Source organism: Bombina bombina, chromosome 3, assembly GCF_027579735.1.
Source record: "Bombina bombina isolate aBomBom1 chromosome 3, aBomBom1.pri, whole genome shotgun sequence".
Lineage (NCBI taxonomy): Eukaryota > Metazoa > Chordata > Amphibia > Anura > Bombinatoridae > Bombina > Bombina bombina.
This window is the reverse complement of record NC_069501.1, coordinates 16,612,252-16,633,434: the sequence shown is the minus strand read 5'-3', so window position 1 is coordinate 16,633,434 and position 21,183 is coordinate 16,612,252. Positions and strand designations below refer to the sequence as shown.

At 43.9% G+C, this 21,183-nt stretch overlaps 1 protein-coding gene across 1 annotated transcript in view; it reads right to left on the bottom strand.

Annotated features, from left to right (window-relative positions):
- LOC128652182 (HEPACAM family member 2-like) overlaps nucleotides 1–21,183 on the bottom strand; it is a 259,852-nt gene that overhangs the window by 58,185 nt on the left and 180,484 nt on the right. The window contains exons 2-3 of the mRNA XM_053705120.1: nucleotides 18,653–18,967; nucleotides 1,743–2,003 (exon numbers count right to left, since the gene is read on the bottom strand). Of these exons, the coding sequence (XP_053561095.1) occupies nucleotides 1,743–2,003; nucleotides 18,653–18,967 (576 nt within the window). The remainder of the gene's footprint in view (nucleotides 1–1,742; nucleotides 2,004–18,652; nucleotides 18,968–21,183) is intronic.

Here is a 21,183-nt window from a genome sequence, read left to right as displayed (position 1 = left end):
ACCGGCGTTAGCCAGAAAGCTCTTAACTCCTGCTATTTTCAGGCGGCTGGAATCTTGTCGTTAGAGCTCTAACGCTCACTTCAGAAACGACTCTAAATACCAGCGTTAGAAAGATCCCATTGAAAAGATAGGCTACGCAAATGGCGTAGGGGGATCTGCGGTATGGAAAAGTCGCGGCTGAAAAGTGAGCGTTAGACCCTTTAATCACTGACTCCAAATACCAGCGGGCGGCCAAAAACAGCGTTAGGAGCCTCTAACGCTGGTTTTGACGGCTACCGCCAAACTCCAAATCTAGGCCTTAGTAAGCAGGTCATGAGACAATCAGAAAAATGTAAACTGCAAAGGGATTAATGCTTAATGGCAGCCAATAATTCATTATCAGCAACAATGTAAATATGGCCAAACAGCTACACACACATACACACATATATACACATATAAACACATATACATATACACACATACATACATACATACACACACACATACACACTACAAACACACACAGGGGTGAAACTACAGGGTGTGCAGAGGTCGCAACTGTTACTGGACCCCTGAGGGTGGGGGCCCAGCTTAAAAAAAATACATATTTTTTTTCCCCCAATAAAAAACGTTGACCTGCCACTGCCTGCACTGATATAATGTGAGTGTGACATGATGCCTCACTAGTGTCTCTGACTACAGGGGTTAGTGTTTCTGTTTTACCCATTGGTGTTTAAGTGTGTGTGTGTATGTATGTATGTATGTATGTATGTGACTGTGTGTGTATTTATGCATGTGTGTGTGTGTGTGTGTATGTTTGTGGAACCATCAAATTACAGACCTTGTTACTACAGCGGGGGGTAAACAGTGTCACAATACAGTACCACTATATACAGTACGGGGGGGCTGGATCATGTCACAGACTACTGTGGTCACTCTATAAAGTACTGAGGTGGGTAGGGTCAGGCCAGCCATCTCACCGGCAGATTACAGATTGTGTCACTAACTTACTATATACAGTACTGGTGGGTTAAACAGTGTCACTATATACAGTAATAGGGGGGTCAGACCATCTCACAGACTGTGGGCACAGGGTACCTCCTTTTGCAGACATGTTTAGTCTGATTCACATTTTTCTGCGTTAAATGTTAAAAAAAAAGATATGTATCAAATTCACCTAGACACATACAAAAAACACTCACAGGAAAGCTGGGATTATATATTTTCAAACTAAGGTCTCAGAAAGAAGAAGGTAACAGGTCATTGCAAAAGAAATTACAATCATCTGTCTGCAAGGTAAGTTTTAATAATCTCCTGGCTATAAAAAGGTTCGCTAGCACCCAAAAATACTTAGTATAAGAGTGTAGGTTCCTCTTTCAAATGTGAGGTCACATATGCAGGTGGTTATCAGCTTATCACCAAGGCAACAGTGGTCACTGGACACAACCTTAGGCATATAGGAAAATACCAGGGAGGGTGTGGTTTTCTCTGTGATGTCACTCACAAAATATACATAAACTTGAGACCCCTTATTAGCAAGTGTCATTCCTCCTCTTTTAAAAAAGTGTTTCTGTATTATTAAAATGCCAGGATAAAGGTATTGAATAAAGCTAAACCTAAATAAATAACTGCAAGCTCATAAGTATTCCTGGTTTTCATCATATAGGGAACTATGTCTAAACAAGTCAGTGACAATACAATATATATTGTACTTACACCACCCTACAGCTGTACCTGAGTTAGTATCACACTTGTCTCACCTGGGCACATAACAGTAGTCAGATTACTGTGTCTCTCGCTGACTCGGTTCCTCACTGAGCAGCTGATGTTCCATGGGCCGGGGGAGAACAGGACTAACTTATTCACACTCACACTCCACTGAGATCTGTTATTCCCCTGCATGGTGTCTCCATTTAATGCCCAGTTATATAAAAGGTCTGTACCATTCTGCACCTCACAGCGAATCACAGCACTTCCACTAATGTCACATGTGATATTCATGTCAGGGACTGACACAGGGTCTGAGGAAGAGAACATATGACCATAAATATATTACTGTGTGAGGATATAACAGGACAGGGAACATTGTGTGAGGGTATAACAGGACAGGGAGCAGTGTGTGAGGGTATAACAGGACAGGGAGCAGTGTGTGAGGGTATAACAGGACAGAGAGCAGTGTGTGAGGGTATAACAGGACAGGGAGCCGTGTGTGATGGTATAACAGGACAGGGAGCAGTGTGTGAGGGTATAACAGGACAGGTAGCAGTGTGTGAGGGTATAACAGGACAGGGAGCAGTGTGTGAGGGTATAACAGAACAGGAGCAGTGTGTGAGGGTGTAACAGGACAGGGAGCAGTGTGTGAGGGTATAACAGGACAGGGAGCACTGTGTGAGTGTATAACAGGACAGGGAGCAGTGTGCGAGGGTATACCAGGACAGGTAGCAGTGTGTGAGGATATAACAGGACAGGGAGCAGTGTGTGAGGGTATAACAGGACAGGGAGAAGTCTTTGAGGGTATAACAGGACAGCGATGAGTGTGTGAGGATATAACAGGACAGGGAGCAGTATGTGGGGTATAACAGAACAGGGAGCAGCATGTGAGGGTATAACAGGACAGGGAGCAGTGTGTGAGGGTATAACAGGACAGTGAGCAGTGTGTGGGGTTTAACAGGACAGCAAGCAGTGTGTGAGGGTATAACAGGACAGGGAGCATTGTGTGAGGGTATAACAGAATAGGAGCAGTGTGTGAGGGTATAACAGCACAGGGAGCAGTGTGTGAGGGTATAAAAGGAAAGGGAGCAGTGTGTGATGGTATAACAGGACAGGGAGCAGTATGTGAGGGTATAACAGAACAGGAGCAGTGTGTGAGGGTATAACAGGACAGGGAGCAGTGTATGAGGATATAACAGGACAGGGAGCAGTATGTGAGGGTATAACAGGACAGAGAGCAGTGTGTTAGGGTATAACAGAACAGAAGCAGTGTGTGAGGGTATAACAGGACAGGGAGCAGTGTGTGAGGATATAACAGGACAGGGAGCAGTGTTTGAGGTATAACAGGACAGGGTGCAGTGTGTAAGGGTATAACATGACAGGGAGCAGTGTGTGAGGGTATAACAGGACAGGTAGCAGTGCGTGAGGGTATAACAGGACAGGGAGCAGTGTGTGAGGGTATAACAGGACAGGGAGCAGCATATAAGGGTATAACAGGACAGGGAGCAGTGTGTATGGTTATAACAGGACAGGGAGCAGTGTGTGAGGATATAACAGGACAGGGAGCAGTGTGTGAGGGTATAACAGAACAGGAGCAGTGTGTGAGTGTATAACAGGACAGAGAGCAGTGTGTGAGGATATAATAGGGCAGGGAGCAGTGTTTGAGGTATAACAGGACAGGGACAGTGTGTGATTGTATAACAGGACAGGGAGCAGTGTGTGAGGGTATAACAGGACAGGGAGCAGTGTGTGAGGGTGTAACAGGACAGGGAGCAGTGTGCGAGGATATAACACTTATATGCTCTCATTCTGCACCACTCGTAATTTTGTTAACATTATTTTTTGTCTGTTCTTGTCTTTACAACCTGTGTTTCACAGATACTTCCCCTTTTTCTGACCACAAGGCTTAGCTAAAGACACATGACTTATATGTTGTATGCATTATCCTCTGTAACCACAAACGTTCATTTTCCTGTTACCCTCCTCCAATACATATCATGTTATGCCATGTCATGCCATATTATGCTAAGTACCATTTAGGGTTATGGGGCTATAAGGTGATTTTCTCAGCCAATAGTAATTTGTTACGTATGGGATGCCTACATGTACCCATGGCTATATAACCCAGTGTTGTATCCATAGTAAATGAGCAGTTACTAATGACAACCTGTCTGGTGTGTTATTTCTGTAATTGTTCCCGGAATTCCGAAGATCCTTGTTTTTTCAAGACTCAGCATTACAAACTTGTTTCCCTGGGAAGAATCCCTTGTCCCTACAATCTGGTGTCAGAAGTGGACTATGGCTCAGCGCTCCCAAAGGGGTAAGTGATTTTGTCTATAAATTGTGACTTAATTTTTACCCTATTGGGGCCTATTAAAGCCCATCTACTTATATAGGGGATTAGTCTTGTGGTAGACCCTGGAGTGGGTAAAGTGTCTATGGGAGACCTCCGGAGTTATAGTAACTGTATAATTTGGCCCCCTGAAGTCTTGGCTAAACCAGTATCTTGTTGCTTTCTATTTGTGTTATATGTTTTTCTTGTCTCATTGTTGCTATTCTATTATAAGTACATATAGACCCAGGTGTAAGACGCCCCATTCACTATGTGGATGATAGCAAGTGACACTTGTATCTGATGTTCACTATCGCTTACTATGGTAACTGCTGTGTTATTTGTGCTGTATATATTGTATTCTTTATTGCTATTCTATTATAAGGACATAGAGACACACTAGGTAAAACCTGTGTCCTATGTTCACTATTGCATACCATTTCTTGTTGTATATGTATTGTATATTTTATTGCTGCTACTCTATTATAAGGACTTAGATGCAAGATGCCCCATTTACCGTGTTGAAGGGAAACCTAATGATACGCGGATAGATGATAGCAAGTGGTGTCTGAGTCCTGTGTCTACTATCGCATGAGCTAGTGGAGACAACGTGTAACTATAAGGTGTCACATTCGTCCTATCTATCGTTTTTTTTCAAATACAGTTAACCCTGTATGGTACAGCTGTTGTTAGTGCTTGCCAGTGACATAGTTGCAACTTGTCTCCAGTAGACGCCTTTTGATTGTGTGTGCGACAAATAATATTATTTGCCTAGGGGATCATGGGGACTAGTCAGAGTAAGCAAATCCCGGGATAGACATGTAAATAATATGTGGCCAGGCAGGAAGATATAGGGTGGGCTATGGTGGACCCTTTCGTGGATAACGTCGCGGGTTGGACAGAGTCATTAGACCCCAGCACTGCATTTCCAAGGGATGGTGACAATTGTACATTTCATAAGGACATGATAAAGGGTTAATGTTTAGGGGATGAGAAAGCATTTAACTGGTATACAGGGGATCCCAATTGGGATATGAAGTATATGAGCACATCAGCCCAATATTGGTTAAAATATTGTGACGGATATAAATCCACTAGCAATAAGAAACACAAAATAGACAAATCTAAACACCCAATCTATTGCCCCCCCCACAATTTACCCAAAACACGTCCCAAATACTATGCCCATTGCCCCACCCCTATTAGCCCCGCCACCACCATATACGGGATTATATCCCAGTATTACTAAACATAAGGACGATGATATCATTGTGGCTTATACTACAACTAGACCATGTCCCGTTAAATACTACAACTAGACCATGTCCCCTTAATCAAAATTTACCCCCCTTAATCAAAACCCACAAGGGGCCGAGGAACCTCCTAAAAATGACCCAGAGCCTGAACCCCAAGTATTAGTCCATGGGGTTGACACACCCGAGTCTCCGGATGTATCTGTCCATGATAGGCCATCCCAATCAGTAAAACCTATAGAACGATTCAGGGACATTAATTGGGGCGACCCCCGACATGGATTTAGTCCCAATACTTCAAGTACTATGCCATATTTAATTGCTGGGGACCAAATGATTATTAAACCCCTTACAGCAGGCGAATTAAGTGATATTACTAAAGACTGTCCAGACCCTTTAAGATAGCCTGCTGCCCGTGTCCTTCACCTTAAACTATATTTACAGGGAGCCATGTATACCCAGACTGACATTAGAATTATAGTTGATAAATTGTACAATTATCATGAAAATGATGAATGGCTTTGGTCTAATGTTCCTATGATTGACCAAAATGATGCCAGTACTTCAGTTACCTCATATGGTCTAGCAAACCCCGATACTAGGGTGATCATATGGCTTGAACTAGAATGTGAAATACTACGTTGTAGTAAGACTCGACAATCCATGAATGCAGTGTTAGCATGTAAACAGAAGCCCGGTTAGGCAATTTTAGACTTTGTTAAAAGATTCTTTAAATGTTGGGCAGAGGAAGAAGGCTTATCCTCCAGAGCTGACATGGCTGTATTAAAGAATCAGACTACGTTAGGATGTATGACAGCCTCTGACAGCCTTTTGGTAAAACAACCTATACCCGACTGGCCCACAATGACCCCAAGGGCGCATATGTTCAGTTTAATGACAATACACTCCCACCACAACGTAACAGACAAAGAGGGCCCAGAGGTAGTCAGGACAGACGTAACATTTGTTTTAATTGCGGAGGCACAGGACATTGGAAAAATGAATGCCCCCACCCGCCACATAGGGGCTGGGATAACTCCCACCCCAGAGACAATAGCCGACCGCATTCACCCCCCAGACATGACAACCGACCTCCACAACACAGAATACAATGGCCATAGGGAGGCCCGGAGGGAGGCACCCTACTCTTACCCAAGGTTACATCACATTACTATCGTGAACCCTGTGTTACCCTTAACATAGAAGGCACCGAATTACAATTCCTCGTGGATACAGGAGCAACTTACTCCACTATCACGGGTGATTCGTATGATGGACCCTTGCGGGAGTCTGGACCCTCTATGGGAATTTCTGGTGAGCCCACTCCCACCTTCTGCACCCCACTCCTCACTGTCCAAATCCCCGACTCTCCCAACACACTGTCCCACTCGTTCCACATCATCCAGGGTTGCCGATTGAATCTCCTGGGTCGAGATGTGATGGGTAAGCTGGGAATAATGATGACTATATCCCGGAATGGAGGCATGACTGTCGACTTTGACCTCAGTGAATCTGGCGAATCGCCCCGGGATTTATTATCGTCGGAGACGGCCCAGTTGATTGATAAACGAAAACACATTATCGACTATAATCTACCCTCATCCACAAATTTGAACACTCTCTTTGACCGTGTTCCTCATACCCTATGGTCCACCGGTCCTTATGACATGGGGACCATTGACTGCACCCCATATAGGGCATCTTTGCATGAAGACTGCTCCCCAGTTTTCATCAAACAATACCCTATTAGTGACGACAAACTAGACGGCATAGACCCCATGATTAAAACATTTCTACAGAAAGGTATTCTCAAGGTAAATAAAGGAGAAATACCAGCGCTCAAGTTAGAACACAAAAAGAAGGTATAATCATCTAAATGCTGGGTGAAGGATAGATGGGTGTGTATCCCTATATAAGGTACCCAAAAGATGTAGATACTCACTTCAGTACTAATGATATTACTATTAATAACAATAATAACAATAACAACAACAGTTTGTCCAGGTGGTGGTAAATGATAAATAGGAATTAATATTATAAGTGAAAGTGCAGTGAAAAGTAGAGATTTTCAGTGTATCCCTGAAACTGTGGAGAATAATGGTAAAAAGCGAACAAAATACTTCTGCGCAACTTCAAAGTACTGTAGTAAGTACCAAATAGTCTTTAGAAGATGTGTAAACAACAAATAGATAAATAAATTAATAAAGTTTTTTCAGGTCAAATAAATCACATCCAAAGAGGGAAAGAGTATAGGTGTCCTCTTACCGAAGATTACCTCAGTCTTATGAGGTAATGTATGGTCATGTAATTAATGTTGTGGATCTGTGGTCTGTCGCTGCTGTTGCCTGTTCCTTCAGTGTAGCCTTGTGTATAGTAGTCCTTTGTCTGGAGCTTCCTGGATCTTGTGCTTGAGTCTAGATGTCTCTTGGCTGTATGGTAGTTTTTGTCCTGAGGTCTTTCCCAGATATATGTATTAAAGCACTATAATGTAGTGCAAACCAAGCAGACCGGATCCTCTGAGTCGTCCGGTGAACTCTCTCCAGGTATATATGACAGGAACAACTGTAGGAGTGTGTTTCACTCTGATGTGTGCTGTGTGGTCTAGCACTGTAATGTAGTACAGACAAGGCAGGCAGAGTCTCTGAGCTGTCTGGCAAGCTCTCCTCCATGATCAAGTGAAACCAGGTGTATGGTGTATCTTTCAGCTTGCTTGCAGAGTTCAGGGTGTGGTTAACAGCCACAACAAAGGTTTGTTATTGTGAATAAAAAAGTGGAATCAAAAATAGCAAGTAAACTTAAAAACTTAAAAACAAGTGTTTACTAAACACATAGATAAAATACAGCGACACGTTTCTCAGTAAAATGATTGTTTCCTCAGGCTGAAAAACTAAAAAAGGGTATTCTCAAGTATACCGTCTCTCCTTTCCACACCCCCATTAACCCCCTGCCTAAGCCAGCCGGTGGTTACCGTTTTATTCAAGACCTAAGGGCCGTGAATAAACTAATCATCCCTCTCCCTCCCCTAGTCCCAGACGTGACCGCACTGCTCACGGCCATTCCACACAATGCAGATTTTTTTCTACCATTGATTTAGCTAATGCTTTCTTCTCTGTACCCGTTGACGCGGACACACAACAGTTGTTCACCTTCGCGTATAAAGGGGTTCAGATAACGTGGTCAAAGTTGCCCAAAGGCTTCACCGATAGCCCGGCCGCATTCGGCCTAGTCCTCAATACCATGCTCAAGAGCTGGACCAGCCCCTGTGGTTCCGTCCTTTTGCAATATGTTGATGACTTATTATTGTGTAGCACTTCATACGAGGCAGGGGAACAGGACCTAGTGGACCTTTTGTTGTTCCTCGCCCGAGAAGGGCTCAAGGTGTCTAAGCAGAAACTGCAAATCTGCCAGCCACAAGTTGAGTACTTAGGCTTTGTCCTGTCCAAAGGCAAACGAGAACTCAGTGCCAAAAGAGTGAAAGCCCTCTCAAGCCTGCCCAAGCCTGTCACTCCCAAAGAAATGCTGACCTTTCTTGGGATGATAAACTATTGTTGACAGTGGATACCAGACTGCTCCCACTATGACTCAATCCTCCGCACCGTTTGCTACAATGACTCTGCACCCACAATTCATTGGACAGAGACTCTGACCCATGCATACAATGAACTTACCAGGTCCATCACCACATCCCCTGCCCTCGGCCTCCCTGACTACACAAAGCCTTTTTATTTGTATGCAAGGGAAAATTGTAAAACCATGGCGGCCGTATGTGCCTAAGAGCATGGTAGTAATTCTTTCCCTCCCGTAGCCTTTCTATCTAAAAAACTTCCCTCCCTGTGCAGGGTATGCCATCATGCTTGCGATCCCTCGCAGCGTGTGCCATGGGACACCCCCTCATCCTCCATACCTCCCATCAGGTTCTGTACCTCCTTAAACAACCTCCAGACACAACACATGACTGCCCAAAGACTTAGTGGTTACAAAATACTGCTTACCAGTACTTCTGAGCTAACCATTAAGTACTGTACAACTAACTCAGGCCCTGCTTCCATACTTAAGGCCCTGTTATCCTCTGACGTACCACAATCTGACCTCCCCCTTCATGACTGTATTGCACTCATCCACTCTAGCACAACCCCCCGTCCTGATCTTTGGGACACCCCTGTTCCAGGGGCCCCTGACGCTTTTGTAGACGGGTCATGTAGCCATCCAGACGACCACACATATCTTTCAGGGTACGCAGTAGTCCAACTTCCCGACATTATACTTGAGTCCAGTCCTGTCATGCATAACTCCGCCCAGGCAGCTGAACTAATAGCTCTCACTTGTGCCTGTGAACTGTTTGCTGATACCTCTGTAAATATCTATACCAATTCCAGATATGCCTTTGGAGTGGTACATGATTTCGGCATGATTTGGAAACAAAGAGGTTTCAAGTCCGCCGACGGTAAGGGTATCAGTCACACCACTCTCATCACCGCACTCTTACAAGCCATCTTCCTCCCAAAAGAGATAGCCGTCATACACTGCCGCGCACACACTAACCTTAACAATCCTGTTGCTAGAGGTAATGCACTAGCTGATACAGTAGACAAACAAGCAGCACGAATATCCCCATTGCAAGACCATGTTTACCCCGTCCTCGTCGCACCATCCTTGGTCAACAACGTACTCACCTCCTCCCTCCAGCAATTCGCCACCACCTCTGATATAAAATATTGGGTCTCCCAGAAACTCGAATTAAACCCCCAAGGTTTTTATTCCAAAGAGGGGAAGGGTGGGACGATCATTGGTATTCCTGAAACCAGTGCACCCATTTTTATTTCTCAAGCCCACGGTGTAAGTCACCTGAGCATCCACAACACTCTAGCTTTGATAAAGCCTTACTTCTGCATACAAAACCTACAGTTACATGTACAATCTTACATTGACCGTTGCATCACTTGTCTCCAAACCAAACACAACAACAAACCTGCAAAACATGACCACCTAACACCACCAGCCGCACCCTTCACTCACCTACAGATAGACTTCACACACATCCCTAAAACAGGAACCAAACAGTTCTACCTATTGATCATAGTTGACCAATTTTCTCGCTGGCCTGAAGCCTTCCCTACTACTAGGGAAGACGCAAAAACAGTTGTCAAACACCTTTGCACTGACGTCATTCCCCGATTTGGCTGCCCCCTGCAGATTAACTCAGACAATGGCCCTGCCTTTGTTAGCAAGGTATTGCAGGAATTGGTATCTCACCTACAGATAAAATGGAAGTTTCACATACCATATCACCCCCAGAGTTCAGGGGTGGTAGAAAGAATGAACCGGACCATTAAGGAAAAACTCCTTAAGGCCACGGGAGGGAATTGGGTCAAATAGCAGGTTCATTTACCTGCAGTATTAGCTAAGGTACGGATGTCCCCAAGCAAATCCACTCAGCTGTCCCCTTTTGAGATTTTAATGGGTCGACCGTTCCCCACCCCCTAGGCCAGGACCCCACACATAGTCACTGGTGATTTAGACTTAATTAGAGAACGATATGTACATGAACTAATCTCTGTTTTGAATGGCAACTATGGTGATGTGGCTTCTCGTTTTCTTCTTCCCTCACAGGAACCAACCCACAGCTTCAAGGTCGGAGACACAGTGTGCATCAGACAGCTGAATAAAGCAAAGAAAGGAGGATTTCAATATGGCCCACCCACCGAAGTCGTGGCCGTCACCCGTACTGCCGTCCTCACAGCCCAGGAGCCCATCTGGATCCATGCATCTAGGGTAAAGCTCTGTCCAAAGAGGGGTGAAGCTGACTGTCTAGTCACTTCTGAAACATCTATACCGCCCATACAGGACGACCCAGGATAACAGTTGTGCCTAAAGAGGGGTGAAGTGTTCACAAAGTCCCTTCTGTAACACCTATATCATCCTCAGCTGTCAGTCCAGAGAGGGGTGAAGTTAGTTGCATAGTCCCTTCTGTAACATCTATATCCACAGCACCATGATCACCATTCAGGGTTCTCCCTGCCTGGTGTACCTCTTCCTCCTCTCCTCAGTGCTCTTGGTTGCAGTGCAAGCATGGTCATGTGAGTGCATGTGAGAGTGTTGGATGCAAGTGTTGGGGAATCTGTGTGCATGTGAGAGTGTTGGGATGCAAGTGTTGGGGAAGCTGAGTGCATGTGAGAGTGTTGGGATGCAAGTGTTGGGGAAGCTGAGTGCAAGTGAGAGTGTTGGATGCAAGTGTATCCAAGATGGCGTCCCTCAAATTCCGATTGGCTGATAGGATTCTATCAGCCAATCGGAATTAAGGTAGCAAAAATCTGATTGGCTGATTGAATCAGCCAATCAGATTCAAGTTCAATCCGATTGGCTGATCCAATCATCCAATCAGATTGAGCTCGCATTCTATTGGCTGTTCCGATCAGCCAATAGAACACTCTCACATGCACTCAGCTTCCCCAACACTTGCATCCAACACTCTCACATGCACTCAGCTGCAAGCAGGGGCAATAATATATTGTTCATTATGAAACGTCGGATGAACAATATATTATTGCCCCTGCTTGCAGCTACTTCGCCCCCCCCCCCCCCGACTCACCCCCGGAACAACACACAACCAAGCATGAGCCATCCCACGGCCTTCGCAGGTTCAGGACACAGGACAAGGACTCTCCACAAGTGACCATTACAAACTTAACAACCCCGCCAGCTCCACCTGTCCCAGCTATCCGTAGGACCAGGAGGTCCACCTCCGTTAAGGTGACCACGGTCTACACCAATGGGCGCACTCAGGTTGCAATCACCCGGTCAGGATCACCTCCCATTACCACACTATGGTTTAATTCGTCAAACACACATGTGGCCAGCTACACCTTTGATTATTGTGACATCCAATATGATCACTATTTTTTACAGGGATGTGGGCAAAACTCTGATTGGCAATGCAAGCATTATAGCCATTATTTAAACTCTATATATATATATATATATATATATATATATATATATATATATATATATATATATATATATATGTGTGGTAGATAATTATTGGGGAAATAAATGTGGTTCTTGGGGGGCTGTGGGTTGGAATACTCCACCCGCCCGGGAATCGGGATACAAACCTCAGTCAGCAATGAATAGGAAAAAAAAGAATGGCGTATCCCTCCTTACAAGAATGACCCTAACAAAGCCCGGTACCTGTTCTACCACCGGTAAAGACGGAACTAATATGAAACTTACCCTCACCATAGAAAACCCTAATCCCAATGACACAGGTACCTATTTCCTTTCAGCTTGGCAACGAGGCGCTGGTGTAGGCAGAACTGGCACCGCTTTCACATTAAAGATATGTTTAACTCGTCTGAGTGGTCCAATATTGTGTCATCCCTTAAAAATAAAACAGACCCCCTCTTCCCACGAACCATGGTTGCCATGGCTGACCCATCACCAAGGGATACTATGGCCGCAGAAACAGGTTACTCAGACCGAAATCTCTGGTTAGAATGGATGACTTTTTCACCCAAACAATATAATAAGTCAAATTGTTATGTCTGTGGTAATGCCCACCCTCACCTAGGTACCGTCCCCCTTAACATTCCCACTAGTGCCAAGGCATGTTTTCTCAGCCTCTATACCAATACTTCAACTAACCATTCAACCTGTGCCACCTGGAAACGGGAATACCCCATCCTTACAAAGGTCCCACATACAGGTGAAGGCATTACTATATACCCTGGTGATTACACCTGCTACCGAGGCCAAAGTAATGGTAGATTTTTGGGTAACTTTACATCTAACTACTGCTCTCACTATAGTACACTCACCACTCAACATCATACTCAGTCCTTAGGTGACATATATTGGATTTGTGGGGATATGAAAATTTGCTCTAGATTAGAGGGACAGTGGTCTGGGGAATGTGCTCTAGCAAAAGTTATTATGCCTCTCCATATTTTAGGTGAAAATAACACATACACAAACACTCACCCCACCTCCTCTCGCCGTACACGGCGAGAGGCTATCCCAGGTAGTTTTGACGCCCATGTATACATAGACGCCATAGGGGTCCCAAGGGGGGTCCCAGATGAATTTAAGGCCCGTGACCAGGTCAAAGCTGGCTTTGAATCCATCTTTCTCATCATAACCGTCAATAAGAACGTTGACTGGATCAATTACATATTTTATAACCAGCAACATTTTGTTAAAGGGACAGTTTACTCAAAAAATTTCTCCCCTTTAATTTGTTCCCAATGATCCACTTTACCTGCTGAAGTGTATTAAATTGTTTACAAGTAGCTCCTTTACCCTTATATTGGCATTTAAAATAGTTGATTTAGCATGTGGTATCCCCACCTATTCTGAAAGTTTGTGGCCGCAGGTCCCAGCTACAGATAAGCTTTGTAAACACAGCCAGCAGAAGAAATTATACTCCCAGTAGGATATAGCAGAGATAAGGTAATACAATGTTGATTTTCCATTGTTCTCTCCAAGTACTGGTGATTGTTTTATGGACAGATATAAGATAAAGAAGCAGGTATATGTGCACAATGTGATACAGTAATGAGATCTGATTATATCTACAAGCTCAACCCATTTTATTAGGTTGTGGCTTCAAAACACAAAACCAGAGCTTTAATATACACAAAAAAACATAAAAAGCTATTTTTCATACATTTTTTTCTCTGCAGTTGGTAAAAAAAGCAATTGTAAACACATTAAGCTAAAAACTATTTTTCAGTATACTGTCCCTTTAACTTCACCACAGATGCACTTAAAGGGACACTGAACCCAATTTTTTTCTTTTGTAATTCAGAAAGAGCATGCAATTTTAAGCAACTTTCTAATTTACTCCTATTATAAATTTTTCTTTGTTCTCTTGCTATCATTATTTGAAAAAGAAGGCATCTAAGCTTTTTTTTGGTTTCAGTACTCTGGACAGCACTTTTTTATTGGTGGATGAATTTATCCACCAATCAGCAAGGACAACCAAGGTTGTTCACCAAAAATGGGCCGGCATCTAAACTTACTCTTGCATTTCAAATAAAGATACCAAGAGAATGAAGAAAATTTGATAATAGGAGTAAATTAGAAAGTTGCTTAAAATTCCATGCTCAATCTGAATCACAAAAGAAAATTTTTGGGTACAGTGTCCCTTTAAGGGCATAGCTGACCAACTTGACCCAACCTCTTACATGACATTCCAAAACTGCATGGCTCTAGATATGCTCTTAGCAGAGAAAAGGGGGGTTTGTAAGGTTCTTGATCCTCAAACTGGTGGATCTTGTTGCACCTATATCCCTGACAATACAGGCCCCACAGGGAAAGTCACGCTTGCTATTAAGAAATTAGAAGAATTATCCGTTGAATTAAAAAAAAACTCTGGCATTTATAACCCCTGGGATAAATTCTTAACTGGTTTAGGTCTTTTAGATTGGCTCAAAAATATTGATATCATTATTGTTTTTATTGCTCTCTTTATCCTTTTTTGTTATTGTGGTTTTAAAATATTTGTTTCATGCATTGCTAAATGTGCTGCAACACCTGCTGCTTCTAATCCCCATTGTCCACAATACCTGTACGTTCACCCTTCCACATATGCCTCTGCCCCATACCTCCATGTCCCACTCCATCCCAGACACTAGTCCTAAGGTAGTCATTGTTATGACTAAAGAGGGGAATTGTCAGGTAATATTACCTGTTTCACATGCACTCATTCACTCCACATCACCTATAATGTTATACACTTATATGCTCTCATTCTGCACCACTCGTAATTTTGTTAACATTATTTTTTGTCTGTTCTTGTCTTTACAACCTGTGTTTCACAGATACTTCCCCTTTTTCTGACCACAACGCTCAGCTAAAGACACATGACTTATATGTTGTATGCATTATCCTCTGTAACCACAAACGTTAATTTTCCTGTCACCCTCCTCCAATACATATCATGTTATGCCATGTCATGTCATGCCATATTATGCAAAGTACCAAATAGGGTTATGGGGCTATAAGGTGATTTGCACAGCCAATAGTAATTTGTTACGTATGGGATGCCTACGTGTACCCATGGCTATATAACCCATTGTTGTACCCATAATAAATGAGCAGGTACTAATGACAACCTGTCTGGTGTGTTATTTCTGTAATTGTACCCGGAATTCAGAAGATCCTTGTTTTTTCAAGACTCAGCATTACAAACTTGTTTCCCTGGGAAGAATCCCTTGTCCCTACAGGAGCAGTGTGTGAGGGTATAACAGGACAAGGAGTAGTGCGTGATGATATAAAAGGACAGGGAGCAGTGTGTGAGGATATAACAGGACAGGGAGCAGTGTGTGAGGATATAACAGGACAGGGAGCAGTGTGTGAGGATATAACAGGACAGGGAGCAGTGTGTGATCATATAACAGGACATGGAGCAGTGTGTGAGGATATAACAGGACAGGGGGCAGTGTGTGAGGTTATAACAGGACAGGGAGCAGTGTGTGAGGGTATAACAGGGCAGGGAGCAGTGTGTGAGGGTATAACAGGAGAGAGAGCAGTGTGTGAGGGTATAACAGGACAGGGAGCAGTGTGTGATCATATAACAGGACATGGAGCAGTGTGTGAGGATATAACAGGACAGGGGGCAGTGTGTGAGGTTATAACAGGACAGGGAGCAGTGTGTGAGGGTATAACAGGGCAGGGAGCAGTGTGTGAGGGTATAACAGGAGAGAGAGCAGTGTGTGAGGGTATAACATGACAGAGAGCAGTGTGTGAGGATATAACAGGACAGGGAGCAGTGTGTGAGGATATAACAATACAGGGATCAGTGTGTGAGGGTATAACAGGACAGGGATCAGTGTGTGAGGGTATAACAGGACAGGTAGCAGTATGTGAGTGTATAACAGGACAGGGAACATTGTGTGAGAGTATAACAGGACAGGGAGCAGTATGTGAGGGTATAACAGGACAGGGAGCAGTGTGTGAGGGTATAACAGGACAGGGAGCAGTGTGTGAGGATATAACAGGACAGGAAGCAGTGTTTGGGGGTATAACAGAACAGGGAGCAGTGTGTGAGTGTATAACAGGACAGGGAGCAGTGTGTGAGGGTATAACAGGACAGGGAGCAGTGTGTGAGGGTATAACAGAACAGGGAGCAGTGTGTGAGGCTATAACAGGACAGGGAGCAGTGTGTGAGTGTATAACAGGACAGGGAGCTGTGTCTTAGGGTATAACAAGACAGGGAGCAGTGTGTGAGGGTATAACAGGACAGGGAGCAGTGTGTGAGGGTATAACAGGACAGAGAGCAGTGTATGAGGATATAACAGGACAGGGAGCAGTGTGTGAGGGTATAACAGGAAAGGGAGCAGCGTGTGAGGGTATAACAGGACAGGGAGTAGTGTGTGAGGGTATAACAGGACAGAGAACAGTGTGAGGGTATAACAGGACAGGGAGCAGCGTGTGAGGGTATAACAGTACAGGGAGCAGTGTGTGAGGGTATAACAGGACAGGGGGCAGTGTGTGAGGGTATAACAGGACAGGGAACAGTATGTGAGGGTATAACAGGACAGGGAGCAGTGTGTGAGGATATAACAGGACAGAAAGCAGTGTGTGAGGGTATAACAGGAGAGGGAGCAGTGTGTGAGAATATAACAGGACATGAAGCAGTGTGTGAGGGTATAACAGGACAGGGAGCAGTTTGTGAGGGTATAACAGGACAGGGAACAGTATGTGAGGGTATAACAGGACAGGGAGCAGTGTGTGAGGATATAACAGGACAGAAAGCAGTGTGTAAAGGGTATAACAGGACAGGGAGCAGTGTGTGAGGGTATAACAGGACAGGGAGCAGTGTGTGAGGGTATAACAGGACAGGGAGCAGTGTGTGAGGGTATAACAGGACAGAGAGCAGTGTGTGAGGGTATAACAGGACAGGGAGCAGTGTGTGAGGGTATAACAGGATAGGATGCAGTTTGTGAGGGTATAACAGGACAGGGAGCAGTGTGTGAGTGTATAACAGGATATGATGTAGTGTGTGAGGGTATGACAGGACATGGAGCAGTGTGTGAGGGTATAACAGGACAGGGAGCAGTGTGTGAGGGTATAACAGGATAGGGTGCAGTGTGTGAGGGTATAACAGGACAGGGAGCAGTGTGTGAGGGTATAACAGGACAGGGAGCAGTGTGTGAGGATATAACAGGACAGGGAGCAGTGTGTGAGGGTATAACAGGACAGGGAGCAGTGTGTGAGGATATAACAGGACAGGGAGCAGTGTGTGAGGGTATAACAGGACATGGAGCAGTGTGTGAGGGTATAACAGGACAGAGAGCAGTGTATGAGGATATAACAGGACAGGCAGCAGTGTGTGAGGGTATAACAGGACAGAGAGCACTGTGTGAGGGTATAACAGGACAGGGAGCAGTGTGTGAGGGTATAACAGGACAGAGAGCACTGTGTGAGGGTATAACAGGACATGGAGCAGTGTGTGAGGATATAACAGGACAGGCAGCAGTGTGTGAGGATATAACAGGACAGGGAGCAGTGTGTGAGGGTATAACAGGACAGGGAGCAGTGTGTGAGGGTATAACAGGACAGGAAGCAGTGTGTGAGGGTATAACAGGACAGGGAGCAGCGTGTGAGGGTATAACAGGACATGGAGCAGTGTGTGAGGATATAACAGGACAGGGAGCAGTGTGTGAGGGTATAACAGGACAGGGAGCAGTGTGTGAGGGTATAACAGGACAGGCAGCACTGTGTGAGGGTATAACAGGACAGGGAGCAGCGTGTGAGGGTATAACAGGACATGGAGCAGTGTGTGAGGATATAACGGGACAGGGAGCAGTGTGTGAGGGTATAACAGGACAGGGAGCAGTGTGTGAGGATATAACAGGACAGGGAGTAGTGTGTGAGGGTATAACAGGACAGGGAGCAGTGTGTGAGGGTATAACAGGACAGGGAGCAGTGTGTGAGGGTATAACAGGACAGGGAGCAGTGTGTGAGGGTATTACAGGACAGACAGCAGTGTGTGAGGGTATAACAGGACAGGGAGCAGTGTGTGAGGGTATAACAGCACAGAGAGCAGTGTATGAGGATATAACAGGACAGGCAGCAGTGTGTGAGGTTATAACAGGACAGAGAGCAGTGTATGAGGATATAACAGGACAGGCAGCAGTGTGTGAGGATATAACAGGACAGGGAGCAGTGTGTGAGGTTATAACAGGACAGGGAGCAGTGTGTGAGGGTATAACAGGACAGGGAGCAGTGTGTGAGGGTATAACAGGACAGGGAGCAGTGTATGAGGATATAACAGGACAGGCAGCAGTGTGTGAGGGTATAACAGGACAGGCAGCAGTGTGTGAGGATATAACAGGACAGGGAGCAGTTATTGAATACAGCTGTCACTTACCTTGTACTAAAAGTATAAAAGTTTTGCTATATTTAGATGATCTATTAGAGTTAAACACTTGTACAGTATAATACCCAGCATGCTCTCTGGTCACACTATATAACACCAGACTTGCATTTTGATTGATGTTATAGGTCAGGTGTCTCCTATTAATATACTTAATCAGGGTACAGTTTCTCTCTCTCACTAATAGAATATCATTTTGTCTCCATTCATAGCCATCACATTTCGGTTTATTCCTGGTCAGTGTCACCTCTAGGGGCAGCACAACATCAGCTCCTGGTTCAGCAAACACTTCACTCACAGGAGAGTAACCTGCAGAGAGAGACAGAGTAGTAAGTACAAAATACAGGTAACAGATCAGTAGGTACAAAATACAGGTAACAGATCAATAGGTACAATATGCAGGTAACAGATCAATAGGTACAATATGCAGGTAACAGACTATTAGGTACAATATGCAGGTAACAGATCAGTAGGTACAATATGCAGGTAACAGATCATTAGGTACAATATGCAGATAGCAGATCAGTAGGTACAATATGCAGGTAACAGATCAGTAGGTACAATATGCAGGTAACAGATCATTAGGTACAATATGCAGATAGCAGATCAGTAGGTACAATATGCAGGTAACAGATCGGTAGGTACAATATGCAGGTAACAGATCAGTAGGTACAATATGCAGGTAACAGATCAGTAGGTACAATATGCAGGTAGCAGATCATTAGGTACAATATGCAGGTAACAGATCAGTAGGTACAATATGCAGATAGCAGATCAGTAGGTACAATATGCAAGTACCAGATCAGTAGGTACAATATGCAGGTAACAGATCAGTAGGTACAATATGCAGATAGCAGATCAGTAGGTACAATATGCAGGTAACAGATTAGTAGGTACAAGATGCAGGTAGCAGATCAGTAGGTACAATATGCAGGTAGCAGATCAGTAGGTACAATATGCAAGTAACAGATCAGTAAGTACAATATGCAGGTAACAGATCAGTAGGTACAATATGCAGGTAGCAGATCAGTAGGTACAATATGCAGGTAGCAGATCAGTAGGTACAATATGCAGGTAGCAGATCATTAGGTACAATAAGCAGGTAACAGATCAGTAGGTACAATATACAGGTAACAGATCAGTAGGTACAATAGACAGGTAGCAGATCAGTAGGTACAATATGTAGGTAACAGATCAGTAGGTACAATATGCAGGTAACAGATCAGTAGGTACAATATGCAGGTAGCAGATCAGTAGGTACAATATGGAGGTAACAGATCAGTAGGTACAATATGCAGGTAACAGATCAGTAGGTACAATATGCAGGTAACAGATCAGTAAGTACAATATGCAGGTAGCAGATCAGTAGGTACAATATGCAGGTAACAGATCAGTAAGTACAATATGCAGGTAGCAGATCAGTAGGTACAATATGCAGGTAACAGATCAGTAAGTACAATATGCAGGTAACAGATCAGTAGGTACAATATGCAGGTAACAGATCAGTAAGTACAATATGCAGGTAGCAGATCAGTAGGTACAATATGTAGGTAACAGATCAGTAGGTACAATATACAGGTAACAGATCAGTAGGTACAATATGTAGGTAACAGATCAGTAGGTACAATATACAGGTAACAGATCAGTAGGTACAATATGTAGGTAGCAGATCAGTAGGTACAATATGCAGGTAACAGATCAGTAAGTACAATATACAGGTGACATATCAGTAGGTACAATATGTAGGTAGCAGATCAGTAGGTACAATATACAGGTAACAGATCAGTAGGTACAATATGTAGGTAGCAGATCAGTAGGTACAATATACAGGTAACAGATCAGTAGGTAAAATATGCAGATAACAGATCAGTAGATACAATATGCAGGTAACAGATCAGTAGGTACAATAGACAGGTAACATTTCAGTAGGTACAATATGCAGGTAGCAGATCAGTAGGTACAATATGCAGGTAACAGATCAGTAGGTACAATATGCAGGTAACAGATCAGTAGGTACAATATGCAGGTAGCAGATCAGTAGGTACAATATGCAGGTAACAGATCAGTAGGCACAATATGCAGGTAACAGATCAGTAGGTACAATATGCAGGTAACAGATAAGTAAGTACAATATGCAGGTAACAGATTAGTAGGTACAATATGCAGGTAACAGATCAGTAAGTACAATATACAGGTAACAGATCAGTAGGTACAATATGCAGGTAGCAGATCAGTAGGTACAATATACAGGTAACAGATCAGTAGGTACAATATGTAGGTAGCAGATCAGTAGGTACAATATACAAGTAACAGATCAGTAGGTACAATACACATGTAAGAGATCAGTAGGTACAATATGTAGGTAACAGATCAGTAGGTACAATATGCAGGTAGCAGATCAGTAGGTATAATATACTGGTAACAGATCAGTAGGTACAATATGCAGGTAGCAGATCAGTAGGTACAATATACAGGTAACAGATCAGTAGGTACACTATGCAGGTAGCAGATCAGTAGGTATAATA